At 36.9% G+C, this 24,523-nt stretch overlaps 1 protein-coding gene across 5 annotated transcripts in view; it reads left to right on the top strand.

The window, feature by feature from the left end:
* Nucleotides 1-20,100, top strand: part of EVI5 (ecotropic viral integration site 5) — an 87,783-nt gene extending 67,683 nt beyond the window's left edge. For all 5 annotated transcript variants that reach the window (XM_075039002.1, XM_075039003.1, XM_075039004.1 and 2 more), the window contains one exon: nt 18,832-20,100. In XM_075039002.1, coding sequence (XP_074895103.1) covers nt 18,832-19,137 — 306 coding nt within the window. In that variant the 3' untranslated portion in view covers nt 19,138-20,100. The remainder of the gene's footprint in view (nt 1-18,831) is intronic.
* Nucleotides 20,101-24,523: the final 4,423 nt, after the last annotated feature.

Raw genomic sequence — 24,523 nt, forward strand, 5'->3', positions numbered from 1 at the left:
AATTATTAACTTGCAATTTTAACTTTAGTAAATACATCAGTCATTTTTATGTTCATTCCCTAGAAAGTTACTGACAGCTATGCTTTAATCTTTTACACAACCTATCAACATATGAAGATCTGCTGGCACATAATGAAAGGACACTCAGAGACTGCAGTATTTCTAGTTAGCCAACAGCTAATCCTGTGAAAAGTTGTGTATATTTGGTGTCATGTGCTGCACTTCCTTTCGTCCTTACTGGCTGAGTTGCTTTATTGGGCACAAAGCTGTTAGATGCTTATGCCTTAGGGCTTTGTTGTGGAAGGCTGAAACTAGTGTGAAAACCTGAAATTTTGAGGATTGTCACAAACAGGAAGTTATGATGTAAACTTCTTTCAGAGCTTTTAATATGCACTAGACTTAGACACTTTGCTTACCTTTCCAGAAATTTGTGTCCCATTGCCATTTTTTCTTTTCATTAATTGAAGTCTTTCTACCTAGTATTTCCTTTCTTCCTCCATTTTCCTTCCATTCTTAAAGCTATCTCTACAGCATTGTTGACTTCTAGCTTAGTAGGATTTTAACTTAAAGGCTTTTCCCTTGTGTAGACCCAACAGGCTGCAGCTGCTGTGAAGCAACTTTGTTACTCTTGTCAGTAAGTACCCAAGGTTGCTTGCCCTGTCTTGTGACACAAGAGAAAAAAGGTCTGCTGACCACTATACTCTGTCACTTGACCTTACAGTTAAGGTGCTTTAACTGATGTAACATAAATGGCATGAGTATACAGGCACTGCAAGATCTGTACTGTGGGTTACATACTCGGGCTGCACAAGGAGTGCTAGTACTTCACAGAAGTTGCCTTTGATTAGACACTGAAATCTTAAGTGAAAGCAGCTTTTGTGAAACATTTTTAATATTCAAGAGAGTATCCCATTTCAGTAGGTAGTACTGAAGTAAAGCAGTTACTGTATGTGGAAAAGAATATGGAGAAAGTTTGGACTGTTAGGAGTTTCCATTAAGTTGAAGGCTTAAGAAAAACTGACTAAGATAAATCTTGAACTAGTTGTTATTCATTTCAACATAAGTCACTGGGGAAAAAAGGAGGAGGTTTTTTCTAGTTCGCCACTTTTTACTTTGAATTAAAACTGAATGGAATTTAATGATTTATAAACTGCTCAAGTTCTGCATTTCATGCACTACCCCTCTGTACATGCAGTCACTTTATATATATTACACAGCAGCTGTCTGCTTCCTGTTGGATGTTGCAAGGCTTGTATGTGTTACCTAGATTACAGGAGTGGTACAAAAGATTAGAATTGACGTGCTTACCCACAAACTACACTGGCAGACCACAAGACACCTTTGGAGACAAAAGCAAGTGGTTTCCAGTCTTACATACATTGTGATTTAGGACTGAATTGCTTAAGTTTAAATTGTATTTCAAGTGAAACTTTGTGAAGTTTGTGTTTGCCATACTGCTAGCTGATTTTTGTGTCTCTTGGAATGCATTAATGAGTTTGTTTTGCTGAAAAATTTCAGTCTTATTTATATTACTACAGTATTTCAAATGTAGGTTTGTTTTAACCTTATGACAGTTTTGATATTAAAATGTATTCAAGTCCACAAAAGCAAGTAGTCTCTACAATTTGGGATTGCGGAGCATTATTCCATGAGGCTATGATGAATACTATGTGCGTTAAGGGACAGCTTTATGAAGAGGAGCAGCAACATACAGAAACTTAGTGCTTCCTTCGCTTAGCATACATTTTTTTCCTTAGAAAGCAGGAATATGGATGCTGAAGATAGCTCTTTAAAATCCATTCTTAATAACATTTTCCTATACTTGAGGGATCCAGTGTTGAGGTTTTTTTTTCTAGCTTGGAAGCAGTTGAATACTCAGAGCTTAATGATGTGTTTTTGTTTTGAGGTTTTTTTGAAAAATTATTTGGCATTTTTTTCATACAAAATATTCTTAATAATCCTGGTACCTTTTGCTCTTGATCTATATTCTTAGGTTAAAAAAAAAAAAAAAAAAAAAAAAGATTTCCAGATAAAAGGTTTCAGACCTCTATAGAGTCAAGGAGACTGGTGGAGGAGAGAAGGAGGTTTCTGGGAATTTATCTGCAATTTTTGTCTTAGATTTGAGTAGAGCTTTCAAAAGATATTGGGATGTTTCTTTCCTTTATCTCTTACCATTCCCAGGGGATAAAAAAATGACTGAATTAGGACTTGGCTGAACTAATGCTAAAAGCATAATAAACACAAAGTTACCCGGGAAGATAACTGAAGCAAAATAGAAAGTTTTGAAATTAACTGACTTGTTTCGTTGTGCCATTTCTTTTGCTTCTCATAATGTTCTAGCTGTTTAGTCACCTTCAGCAGTCAGTGCAACTCCTCCCTAAGGAGGAGGATCAGCTAATTCCTACTCACCTATTTTTGGTGTCTAGACAACATTAGTAAATTGAGATGGCTGGGGATTTTTTCATCCAAGGAATTTGAATGGGGGCGTATAAAATATTCAAAACTGTAAGTGGCATGAAGGAGATGGGTAGGGAGCATTTGTTCACTTCTCTTCCAGTGCAAGGATTAGGATCTTCAAATGAAACTGGAGGTGTGTTGAAAAAAACACTGGAGCATATGATTTTTGCAAATTTAAAAGATTAAATTCTTTTAGATCCGAAATTGTTCCACATACTAAAATCTGTGTTAATACAGATTGGAAAAAATAATGGCCTAAGTTCATAGGGGAAAAAAAATAATCCCCAGAGATGCACAGATGTCACATGTATATTTGAAAAATGGGCTACTTGCCCAAGTTTGGGAAGAACATTCTGGAAAAGTATACTTGCCTATTGTTACATTCTTTCCCAGGCATCTGCTATTGACCAATGTTGGAGACAGAATATGGAGCTAGTTTTCTCCTACCTGTTCCTCTGCAATGAGGTATACTTTTAACAAATAGTTACTTGAAATATTTTGAGAGGAGGCAAGGATGAGATTGTTTTCTACTGTGCAAATCTTATGCATGTGGTTTTGGTATTTGAATGCAAAACAAAATCCTGATGTTAGTGTGGCACACTGTTCCAACAGTTAGAAAACCCTCTGCAAAATGCCCATGTTAACAATATTTAAGGATGGCTGATGGAAAAGAAGAAGATGACAGATGACTGGAGCATTATTATTTCACCAAAATAACTTTTTGAGGCTTTTAAAAGGCTTTATAATAGTAACTTTAAGTGAAATTCTGGTGATTAAATTCTTGCATATTGACAATGCAGAAAAGGGAGGATTTTTCTGAAGTATTTTGCATTTTCAGTATCTGAAAACTTGATGGCTATTCAAAGAAGTAGTGACCACTAGTTTACTACTCTTCCATTCCCACATACATATAGTTTATCTAGGAATGGATCTGATATTATGTTTTAAGAACCTAATGCAGTCAGTAAGATTCTGATATAGGTGTTATCTCATGGTCTGATCTTGCTCCTGGTGAGCTAACATTTTAAGATTGGCTTAATGAAAAGAGATATAAAAGTTGGAGATTAAATACTGTGCTTTTAAAAGATTTTGCTTGTGTAAATAAAATTCAAGACACTCTAAGTAATTACTTTGAGGATAAATAATGCATAAGTTATGACCAAAGGAGTAATTGGTAATATGGCTGAATTAAGGATACATTTTGCAACTTGGGTTAGCTTTCTATGCTTTCACTGCTGAAACTAAAATGGAGAAGGGAAAGTAAACTGTAGCCATCAGTGTGAAGAATTAAGAAACCCCACCTATATAGGCCACATAATAGAGACCTGAATAAAATTCAGTGCACTATAGTACACTGGAGAAAAGTTTAAACCACATTAAAGTTCCCTTAGTCTTAAATACCGAAAACTTTTATGGTAGGTAAGCTGTGTTTTAAAGCTGCCAAATTATTTCTTCCTTGTTTTTTTTTATTATTAGTTAATAATCTTAAATCAGTATGGTACAGTGAGCAATTATGGTCCGCAGCACAGTTTAGTCCAGGTTGTCCCCTGAGAAGATGGGGGAATATCTTTACAAGCAGCTAAATGATGATTCCTGCATCAGCCATAGATAAGCACAAAATTAGGATGCTGCTGGTGGCACACCAGAGTAGCAAAAGATGGGTTGACCACTTCTAGCAGCTTTCCTAGCTCCTGTTTCTCTCACAATAATAGCATCTGGGCTTGATCATGGAATACCAGCAGGAAGCATTATTCCTTTCCTCTGTTAATTTCGTTACTAGGCTTCCTTTGAGTCAAATTCAGTGCTTACCAAATCAAATGTTCTCTTATCTGAAGCACCCCTAGACTACATTCAGAAGCAGAGTAGATAACTCTGAGCATCATCCTGCTTACTCAGACTGCTGGTGTCCAGCTGCTTGGTTTGGATGTGCCTATGCTATGTTGCAGTCATGACTGCAGTGTGGGCACATCTTTAACTTTTAAAGCTATGAATAAGTTGTACGTATCTTTGCATGATGGAGATAGGATTAATTATAGAAAGTGAATTCTAGTTAAAGTTCAACCTACTAGAACTTTTTTAAAAGTTCTCCTCTGAAGACGTTTATAGGGTGATGGCTAGCAGTGGATCAGATCAATAGACAAATGAGAATGAGAGAAGACCAGATTTATCAGCATTTGGGTATCTTGGAAACAGAAATAGGTAACATTTCTTTCATCAGAACTAAGGAGAGAACAGCAAATCCAAAAAGGCCTAGTACTCTTCCTATAAAATTTAAAATTAGATATAATGCTCTTCCACTCAGTCTCTTGCCAACTTATTTTTCCTCTCTTTCATCTGGAAGGAGTGTACTACTTGCTTTCCATGTAGTACAGGCAGATGTATATTTATCTCTTGGCAATTGTCATTTTACTTGCTTTCATAAAACCAGCTGATCTTTGTGGGATTTATTTCAGTCAATTTTTACATTGTTTTCACTTCATAGTTCTCACTAAAACTGTAATATTTGTTAAAAGTACTGTATTAACTGTTGCAAAGCACCTGATTCTCAATACGGACTAGAATCACGTTAACATCTTCTAATAGTTTGTTTTACTAGACAAATGCTTTCAAAGTATGTGGCTCTCTATAAATGTTTTCTTACTTGATAAGAAATGTTGTCCCTGAAAGGAAATATGCTAGCTCTCAGATTTACAAAGTAAGCGTTTCAACTTGTGGTGGAAGTTTATAGCACAATAAATCATGTGCTTTTCTTTTACCATATCTTGCAAGCACAGTTGGACAAGAGACCATCAGATTTTTCCCTCCCCACAAATAAGGTTCTTGCAAGGCTGCTGGACAGCTAAAAATGCAATTGCTTTACTAGTATGTGTCAAAGTTACAGAGCCTCTGTGCTGGCAGAGTCTGATTTAAGTGGTTGTGGTCAGTCTGAGGAACCTGTGATGTGATAAGATAGCGTTTGTGAAGTCATGTGGTTTGCAAACACCCAATCTAATGTAGCAGCTTTGTCTACACAGGATAGTTAAATATATACTGTATGCTTTAGAAAAGTGAATTGCTTTATTCCTTTAATTTAGCTTGTCCTTTAGAGTGAAAGATATTACACTGGCTTGGTAATACCAAGATTGTTACAGAAGTGTGAAACTGAACAGATTAGTAGTCTTAATTCTCCAATAACTGTCTTCAACTTAGTTACTCTGCCCTTAATAAAACAACCAGCTTTAGAAACCATTTGGCTTAACTAAGCAATCAACAGGCAGAAGCATTATTGCACAATGGAATCCCTGTATATTTTATGAACATCAGTTGTTCAATTAATTTTGAATGGGTGTTCATAGTGTAATTAACACAGACATGTTACACTTGCCCAAAAAGGTAGGATTGATTCCATAATGATGGTACTGTACTCCACAAATCTCTTGCCACAAACTCATCTTCATCTTTGCATCAGGTAAAGTTGATTCCTCTCCCTTCCCCCCAGTAACACCACCATCAACAAAATATCTTCCATATCTCATGAGTGAAAGAAACCTCTAAATGTGAACAGTGTAATCAGGACAGTGATGTAGTCTGTCCTCAAACGGAATAGGTATGACTTTATTCACTTCAATAAGGGCAACAGTTTTAGGTATGAATCTTAACTGTTTCACTGCCACTACTGACAGATTCAGTGATAAAATAAATGAAGATTGGTGATTGTTCTCTTTACAAGCATTGCCCCCCCGCCCCCGCTTTTTTTTCCTGACTGTATCCTACTGTGTCAAAGCTCCAGATCTGTCTTGCTGAGCAATATACTAGTTCTTGATTGCAGCATTAGAGATGAATTAACTACACTAAGTCTCTGTTTAGAGTTTGTCTGGATTGCCAAAGCAAGTAAACCGATTATAGATAAAGTTAGTTCATTATCATGGCAATAATGCTCTTCTCTTGAGTGTTGAAGCTGCGTGACCTGTCTGCTGTACTAATTAGAGCTATGTCAGGGTCTATCCTGTGTTTCTGCCTATAAATCAAGTTTTGGGGATAGAAAAGTGGAGGGATTGAGGTTCGACTGGTTTGAATTTATCTGAGTAGTTGTTCCTTGCAAAAAAATTTGTTAGCAACCATACACAGGTGCCATCTGTGTGAGAAACAAGCTCAGAAGAGCTATGTATTAGCTTGTAATATGTCTCTAAATTTACCTGAATATAAGTGGAGCGAACAGTGGAAATGTGGTGGAAACCCCTCCTAAAATTCTTTTATCACTCTCAGAATGGCGGCCAACACAGATGGAAGTAATTTCTGCAGTCAGAGGCAAAAACAAATGTTACTTAGTCCATTTAAAAATGCTGAGTTTAACTCCTGCTTTAAAAGGACAGAGTAAAAGTGCGAAATGATCATTTCCTGTAACTGTTGCCCATAATGGGTACGTTTTCGGTCTCTGTATCAGCCAGTACATTCTAGTTAATGCTTGAGGTTTCAGTAACTTTTGTATTTATAGATGCATGCTCTAGGGAGAAGGAGCATTGAGATTTAGGTAGTTCCTTGGCTATAATAATTGCAGTATGTTCAGTGTGATCATGCTGCTGTTTTAAAATATTTTTGTTGCTGTGTCCTCACTCCGAATAAACACTTTCATTAGAACTTCTTGTAGGAAGAGTTTCTGGGAACTTTCCTTCCACCTACAAACTAGCTATTTATAGAAACTTCCCAGGGCTAAGCCATCTTAGAACTTTTTTCGGAATTGCATACAATCTCACTACAACAAACTTGTCAGATCTCAGAAAAATTCCCTCAATAGATAAAATCTGACTTATAGTTACCAAAGACTGATTTCTTTTGAAAATAGTTTAAAAGTTGGGTACTTCCTTAGCACTGTTTCTATTTCAATGGCATATTTGATACAGAACTTCAAAGTTTAATTTGATTACACGGCACTAGATCAAAACCAGATTCTTTAACCATACAGTGCAGTGATCAAAAAGTCATGACCTCCCATTGATCGCTTTATTGGTTTCCTGTTCTGATTCACTGGAAACCTTCTGGTCTGAACACTTGTTGCTAGTTTTAATCTTTGTCACGTTTACAATACGGCAGACTCATCTATGGTAAAACTGATATACAACATACATTTAACATCGTATTTCCTTTTGGCTCAAGTGCTCTTTAACTGATAATGTTGAAAAAACACTTTTTATAAAAACTTGTCAGGAAATGTAAGAGTACATTCAGAGCAATATGAAATAAATAGCAGGACATCTGGTGATGAGCTTTCTTTTAATGCATTAAAATTATTTCATAGATTTTATTTAAACTTCTTGACATCTATGGGGATTTTTGTAAAGCATTTTCTGTTACTGTGAGACTGAATATGACTTACAGAAGCTGGCAGTTTAAAACAGAGGCCAAATATTTAAGTGCTATTAAAAAAAAAAACAGAAGCCTGAAATGACTCAGTCTTGGAAATTTCTTGCTGCTCTTTTGCTTTTCACTTGTGACACACTGCAGTGGTTTGAACTCTGTCTAGTGATACGGTCAGCAAAGTTCATTTAAGATAAATCTTTCAGGTTGTATACCAGTGTATACCAGTTACTCTGGGTGATCCTTTTAAAAGTATGAGTTTCAAAAACAAAGGTAATTCTTTCCTTAAACAGGAGAATTCAGTAGTTAGTCACATACATGAGCTTGGATTCCAAAGAGTTAATAATGGTGAGTGGGCAGATTCATCTAATGTACTACCTCATGACTGTTGCTTTTAATCCCACTATAGATGGCAAAAAAAAAACCAAACCAACAAAAAAACCCCTCTTAGTCTGGAGGCTCTTTGGGTTTTTATCTTTTAACAATAGCAGCCATATCGGTACAACCAAAAAAGCAGCCTAGATCTCTTTGGGTATATAATGTCATTCACTGCTGTTCTGGTTTGGGCTCACAACAGGCTTAACATGCCTGGAGTTTAATCCTTGCTCTGACTTGTGATCAGCTTCTCTTGTTGCCAGTTTCAAGGTATTTTGCTGCAATTGCTGTAACAAGTGGATAGAGCATACTGCAACTATATTAGATTGAATTCAATTTATGAACTCCAGAAACAGTTGTACTGTTTTGAGATAAGTGTGGATCAAGAAGTTCAGACACATAGGAGACCCTGGAGACAACTGGATATGGACAGATGCGGTCTTCCTACCATTAAGTTATACTGCAAATCAGGCTTCTTTAAGCCCTTCTGCCATACTGAAAGTAATATAAAATTAATATTCTCTATGTACTTCTTTCTGTTTGTCCTAAAAACCCTAACAAATCAAATCAACTCTTTTCCAAGATTCATTCTATTACACTTGAAAATAAGGAGCCAAATACTCCACCAAGTCCTCTAAGAATTTTTGTCAACTGATTTTTATCTTGGTATGAGCATTATAAAATTGTTTGGGGAGCATATGAGGTAATGCTAGCAGGAAGCAAATACAGCTTGGAACTCATCTATACAAAGCATAGTTAATTTTCTTCAGGAAACTATTTTATAGAAACCACTAAACTTGCACTATTCTAGAATCATTAACTCTTACCAGGGCTTGTTGTTGATTGTGCAGGTTTCCCGTTTTAGTCATGCTAAACTCAGTCCCAAATAAATGGCCTAATGTGCTAAGGTGGGTCCCAGACAGTCTTGAGTATGCTGGAGGGCAGCTTGACTCCTCCTACAGGGACTGGATAACAACTTCATTTCAGAGGTCATTGCTAGACTACCTAAAAATTGGCATTTTGTTTATCTGACTGGAACTTCTGCTGGGTGAAAATTTTTAGATGAGGAAATGAATTTCCACATTTAAAGGATATCAAAGACAAAACTTAGTCTTAAAAATAAATAAGCCTCTGTGATAAGTTAAATGTTTCATAGCGATTTATTAACTACTAAGCAAAGGAAGCAATTTTGCAAACAGATTTTGAAATGCTCTCACTGCATGTTATTTGTAAGCATGATCAAGACATTTCCTGCTTTCTTAAGTCACAGTACTTAATGCACTGGATTTTTTTAAACAGCAGTTTCAGTTTGCTTGATTTTGCTTAACTAGTCTAATTTCTTAAATTAGACTCTGATTAGAATCTTGAGTACTGCCTTTCAAACATTGCTTTTGGTGGTGGGGGGAAGGCAAAAGCAAAGACAAATCATAAAGCAATGTAATGGTGATTCTAATCTGCTAAACCCCAAATTTACGTCAACCCCCCACCCTTAACACTTCAGGCTAACTTTCATATTTGTGGATTAGGTGAACTACAAAGGAGAAAAGTATTTTTGTCCATGTTAGTGTTGTAGTAAAACTTGCCTGAAACAGCTTTCCAGAGTTTTTAATGTATTCACTTTCTTCCTTATGTCCATGACTCTTCAACAACCCATTAGAATGTGTTGAACAACTTGATTTCAATAAAATCTTGCTAACTTGCTGCGTTTTTTTCAATTTTGATGCAAAATTAAATCTCAGGGAAAGGAGCAGTAAAGAGAACAGCATAGTAACACTTCCTATTTGAGAATATGATTGTCTATTGTATCGATTTCAAAATTAGTTAGATCTTAAGCTGAAGCGGAACATCTTTAGGAAATCTGAGAAGACTCAAAGTTGTGCTGGAAGAGTTTTAATATTAGTATTTTTAAATTAAAAAGACAACTATGTGAAAGCAATAAATGAAGATGTAACTTATTTCCTGAATTTCTCTACTAAGGATATCTCTGATTGTTGCAGATATCTTACATGTCTGCCTCACAGTGAAAGGAAAAGAAGGCTCATTGTGATTTTTCTCCTCCCTGCCCCCCCTTCTTTCTTTTTTCTTTTTTTTTTAATACATATTCCTTGCATATCTTTTGAGGTCTACAAGATGTATTCTAATTCAGTTTTTAGATCTCTAGAGGTAGATATGGCATGGGAGAATCCAAAATGGCTTTGGTAAGAGATGTGGGGATGGCCATCTCTGTAGTTTTTCATATGGATTTCAGGGAGGAGAAGCCCATGCAGTCCCTCTCGACTGTTATCTTTCAAACAGTGAGTCCATGATATTAGGGCCTCTTCCTCAAGAGGGAAAACAGTGATCAAGTAATGGGAGCAAGCAGAGTAAATGGGAGTTCCTGGATTCAGCGTCTGGTTGGTTTGGGCTTCTTGAATCATCAGCAATTTCCAGGAATGACACTTGTCTGGCATTGCTCATGTCTGTTACTTACAAGTTAATAATCCTAATTACGGCTGCATTTATAGCTATGGCTTTAGAAAAAAAAACTTAAGTGAAACAGGAAACTCGCTGACACTGAAATAAAAGCCACAGCTTTAAGCTTTGTCCTAATACAGTTACAATGATTAACACATTTCTAATTAAACATATCTTTTTCAAATTTATTTTTAAATTTGTTAGAGAATGTGGCGATGTTTCTAAACAAAGAATGCTGTAGTATTATATGCAGTATGTGTTGTGGAGTTATTTTACACATCATCTTATTTTACGTGTAATCTTGAGAGCCATACAAGTTGTCAGGAAGCTCTCAAAAGACTATCCTCTGTCTTTTGCATATGATCCACATGTTTGGGTAAAAATTGTCTCATGCTTGAGGAAAATGAAGAATGTCTTTAAAGTTGGTTTGGTTTAGCATTGAACTTCTTTAATTAAACCATACTTAAGTTTTTTTTAAATCTCAAGACTTTTCAAAGATCAATAAGCAATGGCTTTTGTTAAAATGCTCTGATGCAGTTCTGTCACAATGCATGCCGAGCAGTCCCTTTCATATAAGGAAGCTGATTCTGTTGGGGAACTTTAGAAACCTGATTTGCATTGTAGCTGTACAGCCATTAAACTTGCTAAGAATTCTTTTAGATGATGGATTGCTAATATTAGTTTCTGCAACTATTTGTTGAGCTCATGATGTCTTCACTTGTGCAGTATTCATGTTGCGATGGTTTCAGTATGAATGTGGCTCACTGTGGAAGTACAACCATATATTTAAAAATGGGCTTCAGAGAGCTTAAGATATCTAAGGAGTTGCTTGTGTTCATGGAAGTGAAAAAGTAGCATGAAAAGGCCTGCAACCTTAACGTTGTTCATTCTTTTTGTGTGCATGTGCAGAAATCCTTCTGCATTGTAGTACCTACTGGACATAATATTTGTCTGGACTGATATTTGTCTCCCAAATGACAATGTATTTTCCATTAATTCAGTCTGAGATGCTGCAGCTACTTCATTTTCTGAGATAAATGTTTTTTCAAAAGAAGTTATTGGGAGCTTTTTTAAAGAAATGATAGTGTACTAGTATATGCCTTAAACTGGAGTCATCTCGTCACAATGGGAGAGAGTCAGCAGTAAGTAGCAGTCAGCTGTTGACTGCTGTACGATGAGGGAATCTCATTAGATGCTGTGGACCATTGGTCTCAGGAATTTTTAAGAACTCCAATTAAATTGCTTTTATTCATGTTAAATGTTATTATAATTTAATAGATAATAACTGATATTTTTAATTGGCTTGTAATTAGATTTTGACTTGTAAATCTCTCTTTTTCATGTTGCCAAGTTGACAATATTTTTCTGAATTATAGGACGGGTATTTGAAAATGCTTATGAGTTGCTTCTCTTCAGCTAAACGTGGTTAGATCATACTTTCAGCAACATTCTAGTTTTCTTTTGAATCATGTTTGGTTTTTAAGCAGGAAATCTTACAAAGACTTCCTACTGTTACTAAGGTGGAGACAAATAAAGAGGGAACTCTGATTTTTAGATTCCTCTTGCTATAAGTACTGAGAATTCAGTATCTTTATTCTTTAAATAAAAATTTAACATACGGCCTTCTGCCAAAACCAATTTCATTCACCCAAGGCAGTGGTTATATTTTTGTCATATTTTGATCTCTCTTGTGTATTGGTCGCTTATCCTACTGTGAATAGATTGAATGTTTATTGACAACCTTTTTAAAGCTCTTGTTTACTACTTCAGAATTGAGTAAATTTCAAGAATCAGTTACTGAAGCCTTTTAAAGGGAGCAGAAAGTAGCATTTTTTACTACTTTCCACCACTGAATTCCTAGCTTTAAAAAAAAAGTCACAGGTTACAACATAAAAATGCCTCCCAGAGCTTAAGTAGAATTCTCTTTCACGAAGTCGCACTTGAAAATTTTACTTATGTTCCCTATTTAAAAACCAAAGGGGCTTAGAAATATAAATTGCTTGGAACTGACTAGCTCCCTTCAAACTATTCTATGATTTAACATGGAAGAACTTTTGAAATGTACTGAAACTTCTAAATTTCTCTTTACTGTCTCTCCTTCATGCCTGGCTTGATGAGGCAGTCAGCATCAGGTAAGAAAGTTTATTCTGAGGATCTGATTGTTAGACTTTTTTCAGCTCTTCTGAATTTGTGAAAGTACACTGTTACCTGTTAAGAGTATGTACAATTAACGTCTTTTCATGTGTTGACTAGTAGGATATACAGTTTGTTTTTAAAATGCTGAATTCTTTAGGTACAAGAAGGTACATAAATGCAAACATTATTATTAAGATTCTGTTCTTGATTCAGCTGGCTTTTGAAGGGATAATGATGATGTACATTTTGGTCACATAATGTTATTAACCCTTTGAAATGTCCTGAAGATCACATGAATGTGCTGTGGTGAAAACTGGGTTGAAGCTGTGGTCATCTAGACAATACAACCTGGATTTGAGAATTAAAAGCAAAACATGTGGGTTTACCAGACTGGGTTTTTTTACAGATGTGATGAGACTTGAGATTCTTGCAAAACTGAAGCAGTAAGAGACAGCCAAGGTTCATTTGAATGTCACTTGTTGGGATGACAGAGGTCTAGTTCTCCTCACATGAAGGAGGGCCAGACCCAAAACTGAAGGACTTTAACCAATACTGGCTCTTTGTATAAAAGAGAACAGAAGTGACAGACCCTGGGGTCTAAGTCCATACTCTGCTCAACATGGCTGCAAGAAAAAAGGCTGTTCTTTTTCTTTCAGGTGGACTGATAAGGGTAGAGTAGAACTAGGGTTTAGGGGGAGGGTAGGGAGGTGTTTGGGTTGGGTCAGCGTGCCCCCCCCCCGCTCCAAGTCCTTAGTCACATTTCCCATTATCTTGATATGCTTGGCTACACGAAAGACAAGATCTTGGCATAATGCTTTACTTCCTACTTCAAGCTCTTTTTCCATGTTCAAATAAAACACTGATGGCAAGAATCTCAAGAAGTCCCTCTTAAAAAGGTGACAGATAAGCTTCAGTATGAATAAGGTAATTAATCAACTGCAAAATCTAAGCCATACCTACATGATGGCAAATACAGAATTGGTAGTTACAAATCAGGAAAGATATTTCTGAGTTGTTGCTGAGAGTCCTCTGACACCATTGGCTTACTGTGCAGCTGCAGCCAAAACAGACAAGACAATGTTGGGCCTCAATAGGAAGTAAACCAAAATAAAGTGGTTTATATTGCCACTACAAAACCTTGGTGGAGGGCTGGTCTCTACACCTCAAGATGGATGTAGAGAGTTTAAAGAAGGGTCTGTAGGGAGGTTAAAGGGCAATTAAAATGATCAGTGGTCTCGCGCACTGCCTGTTCATGAGAGGCTAAAAAGGCTTGGGATTAGTTTGTTTTAGAGAGAAGGCTGAGGGAGGTGTTGTTATGTAAGTTTCAGAATCATGACTGCAGAACTGCTTTTCACCACTTGTTCCTGCATTACTAGAATTTGGGAGCAATTCCTGAAACAAGTAGGAGGTTAGTTTAAAACAAAAGAATTTCTGGAACTTACTGCCACAGGAAGCTGCGGAGGTAGACAGCAAATAAATCATCAGTCACGGACAACTGATCTATAAATGGATGCTGAAATAGCTAGGAAGAGATGTACTCTCATATCTGCTACAACAGTTTCTGGACAAGTGAGTGGAGGCTTGGGAATATGAAGGGAATGGACTGCAAAAATTGGTCATATTCACATGCTTTCCCTTAAAAACAAAACAACATGAAAGTCCTGTTGTCACCATTGGAGACAGAGTATTAGGCTGATGGACCATTGCCCTGAGCCAGTAGGATAGTTCTTATGTTCCCATCTTGAAAAAAAGATACTGCTTTTCTATTAGAAGTGCAGAGCCTCACTTGCTAGACTGTAAAGTTATGTGAGAGTACAAAATTTTTCATTTTAAGAAACCTCTATTTTAGAGCCTTAAGCTGCCATTAGCCCCTGGTATCTAATTGTGTTGGAGCGCATGCTGTCTACAAGTTGTTTCAAATGCTTTGAGAAGCCTTGCAAAGCCTTTCTGCTGCAACAGAAATGGCAGATAATAAGGCTTCTTCAGAAGTGCTCCTGAACAAATACTAGATTAGGGTGCCCCTGAAGTATCTTCAGCTCTGAAAATATACAAAACTGAAAATAGTGCACAGCTGTTACCAACCTATTCTGCTGGATACTTTTAATTTCTTGAAGATTAGTTGCTTTCATTAACGTTCATGTTTAAAAAAAAAAAATTAAGGTGCAAATCAGGTTCTACCTTCAATTGAAAAACAACTTGTTTTAAGTATTTTCAAGATTAAAGTGACAGATTTCTAATTGTAAAATAAAAGTAACATGCTGTTGAATACTAGGTTTTGTGATAAATGAATGTACCGACATTTAATGTTAAGGCATTTGGATTCAAATGACAGCATTTACATTTTTAAATACAGTAAATTTGGCAGGTACAAAGTATTTCAATTTCTTAAATTCAAAATGGCTGCCATAAGAACCGTAAGATGCATCCTACTGTCTGTGCTTTTCACACATCTCACTGAATTGTAAGCTATCTTTCAGGTTGGAGGGGACCTTGGGAGGCCTCTAGTCCAACTGCCTGCTCAAAACAGGATCAACGCTGAATTCAAAGCAGGTTGCTTAGGGCTTTGTCAGTTGGGTGTTGAAACCCACTGAGGATGGAGAGTCCCCAGTCTCCGAACAACCTGTTCTAATTCTTAACTAGCCTTGTCGCAATTATTTTCCCTTCATAGTCAAACACAACCTTGTGTTTTGTGTTATGATTAATGTCTCTTTTCCCACCATGCACTTCAGTAAAGAACCAGTTTTCTGCTATCTTAAGGCATAAGCTCCTGCCCCTTAACTGTCTTGGTGCCTCTTCACTAAAACTATGCATGAATATCTTGTACTGAGGAAGGAGTGAGGTAGCAAGTGCAGAATAGGACAGATGCAGTCTAACAAGTGCCAGATAAGAATTGGTTCCCATGATGTACTGGCTATGCCCTTGTCAATACAGCCTAGTATGCTGTTAGCCTTCGTCACTGTTTGGGGACACTGCTGATTAATGTTTAGCCTCCTGTGTGTCAGGACCCCCATGTCCTCTTCATCAGTGTTGCTATCCAGCCTGTCAATCCCCATAATACAAATTCTAAGCTACGGTGTTTGTCTGTGCTTCTGGCTGAGACAGCCATTTTTCAAGCAGACAGAGAAGTTATGGAACTATACGACCATCGATAGATTTGTGGCATATATTCTCTACGGTACATTCATGTTTCTTCCTACCAGTCTGGTCCCCTTGGATGTGAGGAGTACTTGAGAAAAAGGGCAGGCAAGTGTAAAGCTGCAGAGTTTCCGGAAGGTCACAGATTGTGCATCCTTTCACTAGAATAACAAAAAATAACACACTTTTTTTCTCAGACTCACTTTAGGAATTGGCAAAGGCTGTGTCTATTCATGATTTTTTCACTAACAGCATTTTCCACAGACTCTCATTTGGTGTTTGGAAAGGCTACTGCTTAAAACCGTGAAGCCATGATTTTGTCATGTCACCTAAATACATTCATGTAAAGGTATCATGTTGGAAGTCTTCAGGAAAACAGTTGAGGTCATTGGCTTGGCTTTCTGAATGTTCAAAACAACTAACATTGAGTATCAGCTTTATAATTCCAGGTGAACCAATGGCTTAACTGTGCAGACCTAAAAGCATATAATTTCTTACTCTAATATGAAATTTGTAGTCACTTGTACAGCGGAGCTTTTTTTTTTGTGGTGAGGGTGGAGAGAAATTTTTGGGTTTCATTTTGTTTTTCTGTGTTTTATTTTCTTAGTGACTAAAATTGATAGCTGTTTTGGAAACTTCATGTGGTAGCTAATCTGACCGTATTGCAGGATATTTTTAGGGATAATATTTCTAAATACAAGAATCTCTGTATGAGGCTTTCTGTATCTAGGTATATAAGCTAGTAAAAATTATTTATTCCAGATACACGTTACTGTCCAGTATTAAATATTTGGCATAAGCTGATTTTGCTTACATCATGAATTATGCTGTGAAAGTATGGAACTTTTAGTTTTGCTTGCCTTTACACAAGCAAGTTTCACATGAAACAACTGCAACCTATGTGTATGTGAAGAAAATGCAAAAAACTAACATTACTATGTGTAGTTATAAGCAAGGTTTAGATCTCCAGCATGTACCCATATTCATAACAGAGATGTTTTGATATACATTAAAAGCTGGAGCTTTTATATGCTGTTAACATCTGACTTGATGGCTTCTAGCATGATTATGACTTGTGATCTTTTTTCCAACCCCTTTTTTATTCTCATCTTTTGCACAAGCCCATGGAAAGTACAGAGATTCCTTCTTCCCCAAATGGACATGTAAAGTCTTCTGTTGGTTTCAATAGCAAGGACCTACATGCACCTTTTATTTATCAAAGTGAATATTGCTTCAGATTTCTGAAATGTCTCTGTTACTGTGAAAAGTGGCTTACAAAATAGCACTTGGTGCATCTTCCTTTTTAAGCTTCCAGAGTGACATTAGGAAGTTTCTGTAATGCATTTTTAATGTTTTTCTGCATCCTTAGGATTTTTTTTCTTAATACTCTTTGACTGTCAAACTGATCCTGAGGTAGTTGCTACTAAAAGCTAGCAAAAGTGAAATTCTAAAAAAAATAACCTTGGGAATGTCTTCCATGAGTTGCAGTTATTTTCACTAAATTAACAGGGGACTTGCCACACTTCAGAGCTTTAGGTTTTACTTTTGAATAACCTGAATATATGGTTGTAATAGTTTATCACTCCACAGTGCATTTTGAGTTAAAATGTTGTCGTATCTGTCCATGGTCTGACAATCATTTTTGTCTTGTTTGATTTTCTCTTAAAATTGAAACTGCAATCTATTTATGCCATACAAAGAGAAGTTTCATACTTCTTAATCTGAAATCTCATTGGGTCTAAACTAGATAATGAAAAGACACTTGATCTTGCAGTGTAGACAGAACTAAGAATATTCTCTGTTTTTTAATGTGGCTGTGTGAAACTGGCAATATTCACTTGGGAGCCTGCTCTTTGGGATTGGGGAGAGCTTTTCTCAAGTGAGAAGTTAGGTGATAAGGGAAAGAATGGAGCTGTAAAAGTAAGATGTGAAGGCCAAAAGTGCTGTCAAAACAAATAAGCCACTCTAGAAAACTAACCATAAACCATCCTCATGGGGATATTAAAGATGCAGTAAATAGCCTGGAGGAATCTGTCATTAGTGATTCTAGGTACCTTGATTATTAAGCCTTAAAACTGAAATACTCTGGGAGTGTGTCATGGTTTAACCCCAGCCGGCAACTAAGCACCACACAGCCACTTGCTCACTCCCCCCACAGCGGGATAGGGGAGAGAATTGGAAGAGTAAAAGTGAGAAAACTCGTGGGTTGAGATAAAGCTTAATAGGGAAAGCAAAAGCCACACACACAAGCAAAGCAAATAATTCATTCACCGGTTCCCATTGGCAGACAGGTCTTCAGCCATCTCCAGCAAAGCAGGGCTTGGGCTCCATCATGTGTAATGGTTACTTGGGAAGACAAACACCCTAACTCCCAAATGTCCCCCTGCCTCCTTCTTCTTCCTCCAGCTTTATATGCTGAGCATGACATCATATGATATGGAATATCCCTTTGGTCAGTTGGCATCAGCTGTCTCAACTGTGTCCCTTCCCAATATTTTGTGCACCACCAGGCTACTCACTGGTGGGGCGGTGTGAGAAGCAGAAAAGGCCCTGACTCTGTTTAAGCACTGCTTAGCAATAATTAAAACATCCCTGTATTATCAACACTGTTTTCATCACAAATCCAAAACATAGGCCCGTGCTAGCTACTATGAAGAAAAGTAACTCTAAACCAGCACAGGGTGTAAGGAGAATTTTGGAAAATTCCAAGTACTATTTCAGATGTTCTTTCATGGTCTCTGCTTGGGCAGCCAGAAGTGAGAAGTCACTTTGTTCTGATTCCAGCTGAGTTTTGAAGTGATCATCAAATGTGCTACTTCTAGACCTAGTATTTAATTTAATTCAGTAGGAGTTCAATCAGACATTTCTTGGAAATGTGGGGTTTTTTACTGCTGGACTCTTCAGGTCTGATTAATTGTTAATTTCTGCTTTTTCTAACAGATCAAATGTCTAAAAGGCCAGAGAGACTTCTCAGACCAACCCACTTTTGATGGGATTCACATTGTCAACCATTTCACAGGAGATGATGAATCATTTCATTCTTCTGATGAAGATTTTATAACTAACTCCATACGGGAGAGTGGGGTGAACTTTCATCTACACAGGAGGACTGGTCAGATGGCTTTGGATCACACAGTTGTAGACAGTAGTGACAGTGATACTGAGGAAAGTGCCCTTCAGACCGGGAATTCAGACAAGATGGTTTCCAAGCAGAGAAGAATGGAATCTTACTCTACTACTGTGTGATTATCACTGTGACTAGCATTGAAGACTTTTGTATTTAAGGGTGAAATTGTCAGGTAACTGAAACTATCCAGCAGTTGGTTTAGGTTACTATTGGATCTGGTCTGGCCTGTGACAAATACATACATGTACTGTCTATCTTCCTTCTCTCTTTGCCAAATCTTGCTGATGACATACCATTGCCATAAAACAGGCTGGGAAGAAGTTGATGGATGACAGTTGTGACAGTATTACTGAATGTTCCTTGGTTTAGAAACTGCAAATATATAATTTCTTTAATGCATAAGAACCATTTTTGCCGTTCACAAACACAGGAATTATTTTCCTCAAAAGAAATTGCTCTTGTGCAATATTTCACACTCTGAACAAATGTGTATGTTTTACATTCTTATCCATTTGTGATCAAGATGGAACCTAGTAAACCATCTGATCATGACACATATATATATAATTATCTTATGCTTCTCAGTTACTTTTGTTTTTACTGAAGTTATTGGATGCCCACAGAAGGCTTGAAAGAGGAGCCTTTACCTGTACTACTTTATATATACAAATAATGGTCACTAATGTCATAAAGGTGTTTTTCACCATTTTCACTTAAATCTATGTGCATCTGCTTTAATGTTGCTAAGTAATACCTGGTCTGAATATATTAATTACAATAATGTTTATTTTGTACATATTTATATATCTACACCAAGCTGAAAATGTACATGACACCATTTTATATGAGGAATGTAAATGTTGCAATATTACTGTCTCTGGTATTCTAACAGGAAAATGAATTCTGTATATACATCCTAGAAATGAATTACTAAAAGGCAAAACACTAACTTTACATTAAGTTTCAGCCTAGCTACACTAACAGGTTCATGTCGGAAGCGCGTGTTCAAAACACTATTGACTGAAATCTTTTACCTTCATATATATGTAATGAAAATAAATTTTTCATGATTTAACAAGGTTGCAGCATTTACTGTTTAGTCACTTCTAAGCTACAGCCCTTGGTTACTGCATAGTTGTTACTGCATAGTTACTTGCTGGCTCTAGATTAGAGTGGTAGTTCAAATAAGGTGAAAAATTATTCATGTCTTACAGTTCTAATGAAAGCATGGTCAGTGCAGTAAAAATATGAAAGCTCAGTCTTCTTACAGTTTTACATTGCAGAGCTATCTAGGAAATAAGCTATTGGTCCTGTCGCCAAATAGCTGTGATTCACCACAGCAGTAAGAGCTGAGCTGAGCATTCTGCTTTCACACTCTGGAAAACTGAGATCCAGTAAAATGGCCCTAGCTTCTTGAATAGAGCAAGATACTCTATTATTGTCATATGAACACTCACTTGCTGTCTCAGACACATTCTAGTCAAGAATATTAATAGCTGCTATTATTGCCATCTTACATAATTAAACAATCCTTAAGACTTCTTTTCTAGCAATGTTTGCAGCTGTTTTATTAATAAAAAAAGCCATGCATAAGTTGGTACTGATAGTCAGCACATGTGTTAACCATCTTGCTACCCATGAGAGGCAGTGTAGTTTTTTAAAATTGCAGAAGTGGGGAAGCATACCACTGAATGCATCTGCCAGTCCTGTTAGGCATCTCCTTTACTTTTATTTTGAATGTGTCCTTGGAAAGAAACAGCACAACTGAGGACATGAACAAATGTTCAAAGAACGATAGGGAAGGCTGCGTGGAAGCAGCACATTCTGGGCCTCTCAACAGTATTATCTGTCCAGGTGCAATCTAATTTAAATCTTAAAGCAGGTGGGTGAGAAATTCCAAGTTACTCATTTCTGCAGCTCCTAACTTGCTTCAGTATTTCTACAAAATTTCCCCACGTCTTATCAGCGCATATATAGCTCCCAGTATAGCCTGTTGAGAGTGCCATCTCTGAGGCAGCTTAGCTGATTCTGATCCCTGTTGGAAATTTCATATATGCAAAACCAAATCAGGAGGACTTTTATTCACTAACAAGTAAGAGTTACCTTTTTTTCCTTCCAATGAGCATCTGGTAACTTATGTTTGCACCTGGATAATTGTTGCCCAAGAGGATAGGTGACAAATGTCTTGTTGTCTGTCATCAATACCAGCTGCAAGTCTCTCTTAAAGGTAATGTTTTGCAGTAAGTGGCAGGAGCAAAATTCAGTTGGAGAGTCATAAAAATCCTGTCTGTTTGAACAGTGAAGTGTTATGATTTTGCAATAACTGCCTTACTGTTCAAGTGATAGCAAATGAGATTAGTTGGCAAGGGTTATTTCCTGAACTTTTGTGGTTTTAAAGTATAATAATAGAATAAATACTGATACTGAATAACAGCATAAATAAAAATATCAAAGGAAAAGCAAAAGTCATTATCCAACTAACTGCGTCTCTTCTAGTGATGAAGGTGAATCACTGGACGTGCTGGAGTTTCAGAAGACTTAGATACACACAGAATATCCTATGAAGACAAACCAAGAGAGGCTGTTCAGAATCATCCTGCTTTTTCTGCAACTATTCTGCCAAAAAAAATGACACTAAGCTCTTTGCATATGTGTATTATAATTTGAATGTGCACCAGAATAATGTCAAATCATCAACAGCATAGATAATATATTTACTAATATGTCAATAAATAAAGCATACTAATTACACTACACACCATGACCTTGCTTGCGTGACCTTCTAACAAACATTGCTGTTCTGTTAGATTTGCCCTTACATACAGGCTGTAAGAGCTCAGTGTAAAAAAAGCACATAAACATGAAAACCTAAGATTCTTGAATATGCAAGTGCTGCAGCCAAGAAGACAGGTGAAATAGGGAAGGGGCATGCCCTGCTATATACAGAGTTTCCATGTAAATCATGTTTTATGTTTGGTAGTGAAAATGGTTCTGCTTTCCCTATCTGATAATCAAATGTCTTCACTAGCTCAAGAAGCCTCAATATTTACATTTTCTTATTTCTCCAGGCTAAGGGAATGAGTATATTAGTTCTTAATAGCATTTATGGTTAGACCTCTTTTTACTTCAGTCATTTTATTTCACATATTAGAAGTTTGTAACATTTGTGAAAAATTGGGAACATGACTAGCTGGGAGAAAGTACTTCTGTGAAGTTAAGAAGCATTTATTACATTCATGGCTCAACATCTGTTTGTTCACGTTCGTCTTTTTTTTTTGACAAAATGCAGGCCTCATCACACACATTCACGAAGTAGGTTTTTTTCTACTAAATTTTCAACTGTATGGGCAATTTCCTATATTATTTTAACTAAAATAAATTGCTATGAAAGTGATTAAAAGAAGTATCCACATAGGGGTTTGCATAAATTTAACAAAACCACTTTGTAAATCTTGTATTATTGAACTTAATCTTTTGTGGAACTGCAACGCAGAAGGAATTGTGTGTTTCTCTGGGGTTTTTAATGTAATCACTGTTCTATATCAGACTATGCTAGTGACTTAGTGAAAGCTGATGCTCATACAACATTTATATTTTAAGCTAGAATGGCCTAAAGATACGTTAGCATAAAAATATCCACACTTCAGACTGAATGTGCTGCTAATTCCTTTATCTGTAGAGGCTCCAAATAATGTAACTCATTTTGGGGGAAGGTAGAGGGTAATATAAATCCCGCAGGAAAGCCATTAGGCTAGTCCTGGAGACTAAAAAAATCAACCTATAAAATAGAGGTTAGTACAATCTAAGTGGAAACTACAGTGTTATGTTTAATTATGCACCAGCTACTGACTCTGTGTATTGAGAGGGAAGAGGAAAGCTATGTATCAACTAACAATCCATTAGTTCTGGATTTAATGAAGTTCATTTTTGTTCTGTGAAATACTTTACCCAATATAATTGTACCAATATATATTTTTTGTAATTCTCTGATAGGTTTGGTTGGTTGTTGGTTTGGGTTTTTCTTACAGACTAGCTCAAGACATAAGAAAAATCAGTGAAATACATTTACACAGTAGCCCATAGAACTAGAGATTCTGAATGATGGACTGAAAAGCACAGGGTAAATTGACTTTCAACATAACCTCTATATACCATGAGGTTATATATAGCACTCACCTTGAGAGTGGAAAAAACATGCTAACAGAGGCATGCCTATGCATACATGGACACGGATTGACTAAGATACAACTGCTAGATGCAAGATACAACAGCTTAACACCCTCCCTTTCCAGCAATTAATACCTCCTTTCACAATTATGAAAAAAAAAAAAAAGCAATGTGGCATGCTCTTAGAATTGTATACTGTTGCATAAGTGATTGAAATTTCTAGTGTTCCGCTACGAGAACTAAAATTCCTGACACCATTTTGCATAGTCTACATTCTAACCCATTGGTTCAACTTTCTTCTATTCATAATGGAGGTTAAGTTCTGGGTCCACTCCTTACCAAAGTTGGAATCCCTGTTTTCATCCCAGCCTTCAACACCACAGTGTACTGTCACCTTCCCTCTCCAGCTCGTGCTCACAGTGATCACTACTTTTCTAATCTGCTTTGAGAGCAGCAGAAGTTACTTTGGTTTCCCCAGCAATCAAAAAAATTGCTATCAAAATCACTGACTAATGTCTCACATATTACAGCACATGTTTATGCCACAAGGAGAAACATAAAGAAGGTAGTGACAAGATACTGGTGGAAAAAAAATAAGCAGGATATGTTAAAAATAATTAAATATTTACACACACACACACACAAAAAGACACACTTCCCAACAGAATGCACAGTGCTACAAGTTCTAGCAGCTTCTCATAGTGAAAGTGTTCTGGATAACTGTGGTCTCAGGTTTTATCACTTTAAAGTGTGTATGTTACGAGTTCCCCACAGAATCACCCTCTTCACTGCCTTCTCCCAGTCCTGACTTCCACACACAACAAATTGCTCCTCCTCCCCTACATACCAAGCAGCTAACCTGTCAAATCCTGTTCTTCAAATCCTTCCTCCTGTTACAAAGCGCCTCATCACTTATGAACATGAAGATCTCCTCTGCATCCCATCACCTTTGGTGCCTTATCTGGTGACATCAGGCAGCTGCTGTGAACAGTACAGTAAATTATATTGAGTAGCTCTTCAGTCTGAAGCACGACTATAAGGTAATTCCACCCTAGTTTAAACCCCTCCTTTTATTTCTTCCCCTCTTTTGTCACTATGGGGTAACGATCATTTACTTACCATCGCATTCAACTGTATCTTACCAAGTTTTTATGTTTTAACTTTGAGTACCACAGTCCCTTTGGGGGACACATTAGAGCAGCTCTATTAAAACCCATCCCCAGCCCCTACACTTGACATGAATTACATCCCTCTGCCAACTCAGGACCGTTGGCTTTTGGTTTCTTCACACTGGGATACAGAATACTTGGTACTGTCACATAGCTCTTGCAGTGTCAC

Source organism: Buteo buteo, chromosome 10 (assembly GCF_964188355.1).
Source record: "Buteo buteo chromosome 10, bButBut1.hap1.1, whole genome shotgun sequence".
Classification (NCBI taxonomy): domain Eukaryota; kingdom Metazoa; phylum Chordata; class Aves; order Accipitriformes; family Accipitridae; genus Buteo; species Buteo buteo.